Source organism: Octopus bimaculoides, chromosome 1 (assembly GCF_001194135.2).
Source record: "Octopus bimaculoides isolate UCB-OBI-ISO-001 chromosome 1, ASM119413v2, whole genome shotgun sequence".
NCBI lineage: Eukaryota > Metazoa > Mollusca > Cephalopoda > Octopoda > Octopodidae > Octopus > Octopus bimaculoides.
In genome coordinates this window covers 184,470,235-184,480,231 of record NC_068981.1, presented here as the reverse complement: position 1 = coordinate 184,480,231, position 9,997 = coordinate 184,470,235, and the positions used below count along the sequence as shown (strand labels likewise).

The 9,997-nt window shown below is 38.5% G+C and overlaps 1 protein-coding gene across 6 annotated transcripts in view; it reads left to right on the top strand.

Annotated features, from left to right (window-relative positions):
• Positions 1–9,997, top strand: part of LOC106873176 (catenin beta) — an 81,790-nt gene that overhangs the window by 65,489 nt on the left and 6,304 nt on the right. For all 6 annotated transcript variants that reach the window (XM_052973244.1, XM_014920407.2, XM_014920409.2 and 3 more), the window contains exons 7-14: positions 471–672; positions 811–955; positions 2,815–2,918; positions 5,625–5,831; positions 6,408–6,662; positions 7,023–7,184; positions 8,161–8,311; positions 9,419–9,543. In XM_052973244.1, coding sequence (XP_052829204.1) covers positions 471–672; positions 811–955; positions 2,815–2,918; positions 5,625–5,831; positions 6,408–6,662; positions 7,023–7,184; positions 8,161–8,311; positions 9,419–9,543 — 1,351 coding nt within the window. The remainder of the gene's footprint in view (positions 1–470; positions 673–810; positions 956–2,814; positions 2,919–5,624; positions 5,832–6,407; positions 6,663–7,022; positions 7,185–8,160; positions 8,312–9,418; positions 9,544–9,997) is intronic.

Below are 9,997 nucleotides of genomic sequence, written 5' to 3'. Positions count from 1 at the left end.
ATATAATCAACATAGATAGGACCTACTCAGCTTATGCAAGGAAAAGATAATGGTGGCAATATATATATGTATATATATATATATATATATATATGTCTTAAAATACTTGGACAGATTATCAAAAGCTGACAAAATCATCATTTAATGGAAATGTCCCTTTCCATGTTGGCATGGGTTGGACAGTTTGATAGGAGCTGACAAGCCAGAGGGCTACCCCAGGCTCCAGTGTCAACTTTGGCATGGTTTCTATGGCTGGAGAGAGACATTTCTTAGTACCAGCCATTTTACCCGGGATACACATATTCCCTAGGAGTATTTTACAAGACACTTTTTTGTGGAAAAAATGTATTTTATATTCCATCAAATGCAGTATAATGAGAAAAATTGTATGTAAATATTGAATTGGTGAAAACTTGAAAATTGTCAGAGAGAGTCTTTTTTTTCATTTCCTTTTCTTGTCTCCTGCACAGCTCCCCAGTGGAAACTGTATTGTTTTATGCAATCACCACACTACATAATCTGCTGCTTCATCAAGAAGGTTCCAAGATGGCTGTACGATTGGCTGGGGGGTTACAGAAAATGGTGGCTCTGCTGCAAAGAAATAACGTAAAATTTCTTGCTATTACCACAGACTGTCTGCAAATTTTGGCTTATGGAAATCAAGAGAGTAAAGTGAGTTGAGTTTAGATTTGGAAATTCTGTAAAATAATCAACAAAATACTCTAATTCCTATTCATGATTGGTGCATTTTTCTTTACAATTTTCTTATATTTCACTTTCTTAACGAATCTCAATTCTATTTAATTGCAGTTGATTATATTGGCCAGTGGTGGTCCTGTTGAACTAGTTCGTATTATGAGGTCATACACATATGAAAAACTGCTGTGGACTACTTCCAGAGTACTTAAAGTTTTATCCGTTTGTTCCAGCAATAAACCTGGAATAGTTGAAGCGGGTAAGTAAAGTGTTTTGTTTGAATTTTCATCACTAAATTTCTGATTGGACTTTTTTGTATAAGTCTGGGACTTTTTCTATTGGTCTCTTTCTGCTGAACCATCAAGTTACAGGGACGTAAACAGACATATATATATATAGGACAGGCTTCCACACAATTTCCATCGAACAAATTCACTATCAAGACATTGATCAGCCTGGGGTTAAAGTAGAAGACACTTGCCCAAGCTACCACACAGTGGGACTGAACTTGAAACCACACTGCCATGTTTGTCTCTTTTGGTGTTGGTCTCCCTTTTTTATCATGCAAATTGGCATGTAAACACACCCCAGTGTCATGCAAATGGCACCCGTACCAGAGGCACATACAAGCACCCATTACACTCTGAGTGGTTGGCATTAGGAAGGATTCCCAGCCGTAGAAAACCATGCCAAATCAGACTGGAGTCTGTTGCAGCCTTCCAGCATGCCAGCCAAGTCAAACCGTCCAACCCATACCAAGACAACAGACGTTAAATGATGATGATGGTGATTATATATATAATAATTTATTTATTTATTTAAATATCCAACCACAAATATAGTCAAACATGGCTTCGTGGTTAAGAAATTCCTTCCCAACCAAGCAGTTTTGGGTTTGGTCCCACTATGTGACAGCTTAAGCAAGTGTCTTCTGCTACAACCCTAGGCTTTTGAGTGGATTTGGTTGACAGAAACTGAAAGAAGCCCATTATGTGTGTATATATATATATATATATATATATGTATGTTTGTTTGAATGAGTTTATATATTTTATTCTGCAGTGTTTAGTGGTTGTAAACAATTGCTTCATGGGCAGTGTCATTTGCTTGCGGTCCACCATATAAGCAGGTCACAACAGATATGTGGTTTTTCTAAACAGTAAGTAGCTTGCTTACCAACCACATGGTTCCGGGTTCAGTCCCACTGCGTGGCACCTTGGGCAAGTGTCTTCTACTGTAGCCTCGGGCCGACCAAAGCCTTGTGAGTGGATTTGGTAGACGGAAACTGGAAGAAGCCCGTTGTATATATGTATATGTATATATATGTGTGTATGTGTTTGTCCCCCCAACATCGCTTGACAACCGATGGTGGTGTGTTTATGTCCCCGTAACTTAGCGGTTCAGCAAAAGAGACTGATAGAATAAGTACTAGGCATCCAAAGAATAAGTCCTGGGGTCGATTTGCTCGACTAAAGGCGGTGCTCCAGCATGGCCGCAGTCAAATGACTGAAACAAGTAAAAGAGTAAAAGAGTAAGTAGGTGAATGGTGAACGTGGAAAGAGGCATGATCAATGCTGGATTGAAAACAATATGCATGCAAGATATTTTAAGTCCTAAGGTCTGTCTATGCACTTGATAATTTGTTAAATCTTAATAATGCCTTCAGATTAAAGAAGCAGAAAAGACAATGTAGGTTTACATTTATTATACTACTACTGCTGCCATTACTACTACTTCTTAGTACAATATTTAGTAAACACATCGATATAGTTCAAGTACTAAATCTGTCTCTGACCACAGTCAATGTGAGTTTTTGTTGTCGATGATCAATGACCAATCAATAACACTGTTAAAATTCATGTTATTAAGGCGTTGAGCTGGTAGAATTGTTACCATACTGGACAAAATGCTTGATAGCATTTTTTCTGAATTGACATTCTGAACTCAAACTCTGCCGAGGTCAACATAGCCTTCCATCCTTTCAGGGTTAAAAAAAATAAGTACCTGATGAGCACAGGAGTCGATTTGATTGACTTAACTCTTCTCCTGAAATTACTGGCCTTGTGTCAACATCTGAAACCAATATTTACATTGTTGCTGTTGTTTTAATCATTACAGGAGGAATGTCCGCTTTGGCTGATAATTTAGCACATGAAAGCCCTCGTGTTGTCCATAACTGCCTCTGGACCCTGAGAAATTTATCAGATGCTGCTACGCGTGTGGTATGTACAATATTTTATATCTGTTGTAATTATTCAGTCGACAATATTTCAGACATTGGCAGAATCAATAGAGCAATCAGGCAAAATACTTTGCAGTGTTTGTTTTGGCTATTTATATTCTAAGTTCAAACCCCTCAAGGATCAACTTTAATTTCTCTTCCTCTAGGGTTAATAAAGTCCCAGTCAAGTACTGGGGCTGACATAATCAACTATTCCCTCCCTGTAAATTTGGGGATTTGTGTAACAGAAGCACCTTCTATAATGTCCTATGTAACTAATACATTCTTGGTTTTTGTTTTCTTTTGCTTTTTTTTCTTGAGCTTTCTTTTCTTATAATCCATGGAAACCAGGCAACTGGTTTCCATGGCGTATAAGTGAGATTGCAGTCATGACCAATGCTGGTATTTCGTAACTGGCACCCGTGCTGGTGACGCATAAAAAGCATCCACTACACTCTTGGAGTGGTTGACGTTAGGAAGGGCATCCAGGTGTAGAAACCTTGCCAAAACACATTGATTGGAATCCGGTGCAGCTCCCCAACTTACCAGTTTTTTGTCAAACTGTCCAACCCATGCCAGCATGGAAAACGGATGTTAAACGACGATGATGATCACAACAGTCCCCCTGAATGGGATGCCAATCCATTGCAAGGTTCAAGGCCAGCGATTTTTGAGAGGATGGGACAAATCGATTACATCAACCCCCAGTACTTGAGCAGTACTTTTGTTTTATTGACTCTGATGGGGATGACAAGCAAAATTGAACTCAAAACATAAAGAGTGAAAGGAAACGCCACTAAGCGTTTTATCCAACATGCTAACAAAATTCTGCCAGCTGCAAATTCCTTCCCTGTTCTTTGTCTCTACCCCTATTCATTTTCAGTTCCTATGCTGGTGACATATAAAAAGCACCTGTACTACTAGTGCTACCTAAAAGAGCACCAGTACACATTGTAAAGTGGTTGGTGGTAGGAAGGGCATCCAGCCATAGAAACTATGCTAAAACAAACATTTGGAAACTGGTGCAGCTCTCCAGCTTGTCAGCTCCTATCAAATCATCTGCTTCATTCTGGCATTGAAAACAGACATTAAATGATTGGTATAAACTTAAAATCAATAAGTTTTTGCATTCTTCAATATGGACAGCTTCATCATCGTCAATCTTCTTTTCTATGTTGGCATGGGTTGAGCTAGTTTCCTAGGGCCAAATGCCCTTCTTGTTGCCAGCCCTTTTTACTCACCATATGACATACAGAAACAAGATGTATCTAAACTAAAATCAAGATATAGATATACATTAATGCAATAAATAATTTGATACATTGCACTCTCGGAGTGGTTGGCGTTAGGAAGGGCATCCAGCTGTAGAAACTCTGCCAAATCAGATTGGAGCCTGGTGTAGCCACCTGGCCCACCATTCCTCTGTCAAACCGTCAAACCCATGCTAGCATGGAAAGCAGACGTTAAACGATGATGATGATGATTGATTGATTAAAATTCAGAAGTTTTTTTAATTAAGAGAACCAGCTTGTGTTATCTCACTTGAATGGTTTCATAAATATTCAAATCATTACAGAGGATTTAAATGGCTGAGCTGATAATTCATTGAATGAAACATCTCGCCTCCCTCCTCCTCTCTCTCCCTCTCTGCATATTTCAAGGACCATTAAACCTTTCATAAAATACATCCTGTCCATACTGTAAAGTTGTTAGTTTGAAGAAAGACATTCAGCATAAAAGAAGAGACACACACAAAAAAAAAACTAGCACACACAACAAAGAAGTCTGGGTTTCACAGTTGCTGTGTATTCAAGATGTTAAATGAACACATTGAGTGACAAAATGCTTTGACCTGTCCACCCTATGTAGCATTGGAAAGTTATTGTAAAAATAATGTCCATATTGGTGTTGGTGTGTACTTTTATAGGAAATAACTTTGACTAAAAACCAGTGATATCCTGAAACATAAATGCATTAAACCAGTGATTGGTTCATTGGAAACCAATCACAAACGATCCTATTTTTACTGTAATGTAAAACATGTCCAAACTAGATGTTCAGATTAAAGATTGGTCATCATCATTTTATATCCACTTTCTATCAGGGCTGTGGAGTCGAAACAAAAAGCTCCTCTACTATTGGCATCTCTGACTCCAACTCCTCTTTATGTAATAAAGTGATTGTGGTCTACATATCTCGTAAAGCATGTGCATACGCTCGTACTTTGAGTAGGCCTATATGATATAACTGGTTTATATTAAAGAATAAAGATATTGTGAGTCAGAGTCAATACAGTTTTACTGACTCCAGCTACCCCTTAATAGTTTCCGACTCCACAGCCCTGCTTTCTATGCTCGCATTGATCGAACTTTTTGATAAGACCCAACAAGTCAGGGGACCACATCTTGAATGAAGAGAAGAATAACAGACAGATTGTTGCAAGACTGAAAGGCCTCTCTTGAATGAGGGGGGAGAATAAAAAACAGGGTGTTGCATGACTGAAGGGCCTCTCTTGAATGAGGGGGGAGAATAAAAGACAGGATGGACACTTTTCAGCAAGGAGATAAGAAGTTTAAACATGAGTAAACTGAAGGAGCAGGACCTGTAAATGTATTTGATACTCTTCCTTTGTAAACCAGTGTTTTTGCTCATTCTGTATTTTTATTTTCCTCCTCCACTGTAAGTTTATTGTCTTTGTCGGTTGCAGGAAGGAATGGAAGGTTTATTACAAATGCTCGTCCAGCTGTTATCATCAAATGATTTCAATGTGGTCTCCTGTGCAGCTGGTATTCTATCGAATCTTACTTGCAATAATCAACGCAACAAAGTTACTGTGTGTCAGGTTGGTGGGATTGAAGCACTTGTCCGTACCATAATGCAGGCTGGGGATAAAGAAGATATTACTGAACCTGCGGTGAGTTGACTATGTTTCCTTCTTTCTTATTTCTATCCCTGTCACTATTTATGTTTGATTTGATTTTAAATTACTGTTTGACCCTTTTACTATATTTCTGTTGAGATATACTAATTCTGAAAATTACAAAGGATTTATTAAATTAACTTTGTCGTTATTAAGCTAGTGTTTGGAACATAAATTAACATGAAAATTTGTTGGAGGGGTTTTAATTTAGCCCAGGGGTCCTCAGCCAATTTTTACCTATGGACCCCTTCGATTCCTGTTTTACTCAGTTGGACCCTCATAGCTATTCAATGTTTTAAAAAATCCCATTAAATTTCTATAATTAAATATCATAAGGAATTGTATTTAAAAAATTTAAATAATTTGTGTTGTAGAAGCAGGGCCAGTTTATTGCACATAAATTTTAGCTATAAAATCTTGCTGGACCCCAGTTGAGAACCTCTGATTTAGTCTTTAAAACAGGAAGCTTGTATCATGAAACCAAGGACAGTTTCAGGCAGGTTAATAACAAAGGGGTTAATTATGATGTATTCAGTTTGATGTAACTTCCTCTTGTTCTTTGATTTGTAGGTGTGTGCTCTACGTCACTTGACCAGTAGACACCCCGAGGCTGAGATGGCACAGAATGCTGTCCGCCTGCACTATGGCCTCCCTGTTCTAGTCAAATTACTTCACCCACCAAGCCGTTGGCCACTTATCAAAGCTGTGGTAGGACTGATTCGCAACCTTGCTTTATGCCCTGCTAACCACGCACCCCTTAGAGAACATGGAGCCCTTCCCAGAATTGCCCAACTTATGATCAGAGCACATCAGGATACCCAAAGGGTACGTAGCAGTTCTCCAGTTATTTCATTTTGGTTTTTAAATTATTTAATTTTGCTTTAATGATAAATGACTTAATTTTCTAAAATTAAATAATGCTTCTAACATCTACAAACATTAAAAAAACTGTTTTACTAATCTGTTAAAAGAAAAAGAAAATTTTGTTTTTCACAAATTAAATCAACTTTCTGTTGACATTTGCTAGTTTCCAAATACTTATGTAATTGCACTCCAAGTTATACATAGTTTCATAATTATTTTTATTTGCTCGTAATTATATGCCTGTTGTCTGGAAATGTTTCCTAATGTATTAGAAGGTTAAATGTATTCTTTAATTTCTCATGGATGCTTTTTGTTTTGCAGAGAGCTTCTATCAGCTCAAATGGCCAAAGTTCCAATTATGTTGATGGTGTTAGAATGGAGGAAATTGTTGAAGGTACCGTGGGCGCACTTCACATACTTGCCAGAGAAGCACATAACAGAGCCGTTATTCGCAGCTTGAATTGTATTCCACTGTTTGTACAGGTAATATTGACTTACATTTGTCTCTCCAGCTATGTTTGCTAAATGATTTGTTATAGATTGAACTGATGTATTTACTCTAATTAGATATCATCATCATCAAAGTTTTACATCTGCTTTCCATGCTGTCATGTAATGAGTGGTCATTACTGCACTTCTTGATAAGCCAGAGGAATTTATCTTACAAATTTCGTTTTTGGTTCTTATGGCTGGATGCCCTTCCTAACACCATCTACTTTATAGAGTGTACTTAGGGTATTTTTTCATGGCACCAGCACTAGGAAAATTGTTCAATAACTTCAACAAAACTTTTAAAGGGGCCTTTTTACCTCACTTAACAGAGAGCACTGGGGCATTGTATCATGGCACCTACACTAGAGGATAAGAGAGAATTGCTTCATGCTTTACAATAAATTTTTTTAATGAAAAAAAGAAACCACCTGAACTGACTAGACTCAATACAGGGGATCTCGAAAAGGGACTGTACAGTGATGATTTTGTTCTATGGGACTCATGGAGGCAAAGTGGCTGAGTTCCTTTTGAATGTTGGGCCTCACAGAGACGAAGTGGCCGAGTTCCTTTCGAGTGTTAGACCTGATGGAGGCAATGACCAAGACCTTTGGCATTACATTGTGTTTGAGAAGAAGACCCATCGAGCCGAACAAAATCGCAGTCGTAGCAGATACTGGTGTCATGCAAATTGGCACATAAACACACCCCAGTGTCACACAAATGGCACCCATTACACTCATTAGGAAGGGCATCCAGCCGTAGAAAACCATGCCAAATCAGACTGGAGTCTGGTGCAGCCTTCCAGCGTGCCAGCCCAGTCAAACTGGCCAACCCATGCCAGCATGGACAACGGATGTTAAATGATGATGATGATGATATTAAGAGGTATAGATAATTTTGTTGTTTTTTGTTGTCACTGTTTCATTGCTAGGGTTAAGAACTAAATCTGGGTGTCTTTTCTTTTCAGTTACTCTATTCCCAGATTGAAAATATACAACGGGTTGCTGCTGGTGTCCTTTGTGAATTGGCTGCTGACAAAGAGGGAGCCGAAATGATAGAACAAGAAGGTGCGACAGCGCCTCTCACCGAGCTTTTACACTCCAGGAATGAAGGAGTTGGTAAGAGACTTTTTTTTTTTTAACAAAATAGTGGCGAGATCATTGTCGCGGCTGATGCCAGTGTTTCATAACTGGCACCCATGCCAGTGGCACGTAAAAAGCGTCCACTACACTCTTAAATGGTTAGTGTTAGGAAGGGCATCCCGCTGTAGAAACCATGCCAAATCAGATTGGAACTTGGTGCCTTGGTGCAGCTTACCAAATGGATGGTAAATGACAATGACGAATACCTAACTAACAGGCTAACTTATTATGCTGCACTAAAGAAACAGCATCATCATCATCAATTAAGAGTGGTGTACTGGGTGCTCTCTACATGACGCCAGCACAGGTACTTTTTATGTGGTGCTGGGCAATGGCATGGGTGCTTTTTATGTAGTGCCAGGCAACAGCATGGGTGCTTTTTACATGGCACCAGCACATTTGTAAAATTGATTTGCCCTCTTACAAGATATTACATGGTCATGACTAACGATAAATAATCATCAAATTTTATTAATCCTTCCAAATATACAATGTGAAGCTTAAACTTCAGTCCTTATATGTTTTGGAAACCTGCTAATTTAAATCATAAAATATACTATTAAACAACAAACTCTCACTCTTCAAAATTACTGGCCTCAAACCAAAATTTGAGACTATCATTATTATAGTTAACCTTAACATAGTTTATTGTGATATTATTATCAAGGTCTGTAAGCGTGGAACAAATGGTTAATGTGCTGAGCAGTAATTATTTTTATAGATAAATGACAGTTAAAATCCCACCTGTTAGCTTCACCGTAGCATTTTATCCCACCATTTGTCTGCTAGAAATATTTGCTATATTCAGTTCAATAGACTACAGCTGCTCCAACACAGCATCTGTGTGTATGTGTGAAGGAACAAATTATGCAATAGAAATTTATATGGGGTTAGGGATCACCAACTGACCAGGGGTACACTTAAAACCCAAATAGCACAGTGTGTAAAGACAGCAACAGTACTTCATTCTTAATTCTATAAGGGTATGGTTATCAGAAAGTGCCACAAGTCAGCATTAATCTATCCTAAATCTAAGACCAGGGGCTGATTTTGTTTTGTTTTCTTTTTTTGTTTGTTCTTCAGCCACATATGCTGCTGCTGTTCTTTTCCGAATGTCTGAAGATAAACCACATGATTTCAGGAAACGTTTGTCTGTGGAACTAACCAGTTCCTTATTCAGAGGAGACCAAAATATTCCATGGACAGAAGTAAGTAGCCATTTATTTTAATTTCTTGATGTTAGATTGTTTGAAGACAGCTGTAAGAAAATTCTCTTCTACATCCAGGCAATCACAGAGGAGTTCAAGACAGGTTGCCCCTGGGAGCTCCTCTATGCTGATGACCTTGCCCTAATTGCGGAGTCACTATCAGAACTAGAGGAGAAGTTTCAGGTGTGGAAGCAAGGTCTAGAATTGAAGGGCCTTAGAGTCAACCTAGCTAAAACCAAAATCCTAATAAGTAGGAAGGTAGATAAAACACAAACCCCTTCAGGTAGATGGCCCTGCTCAGTATGTAGAAAAGGAGTAGGTAGTAACTCTATAAGATGTACCCGGTGCAAGCTATGGACACATAAGAGGTGCAGCAACATCAAAGGCAGGTTAACTAGCAAGTTAGTTTTTGTTTGTGGCAGATGTTCAGGTGCAATAAAGACTGCAAACAAAC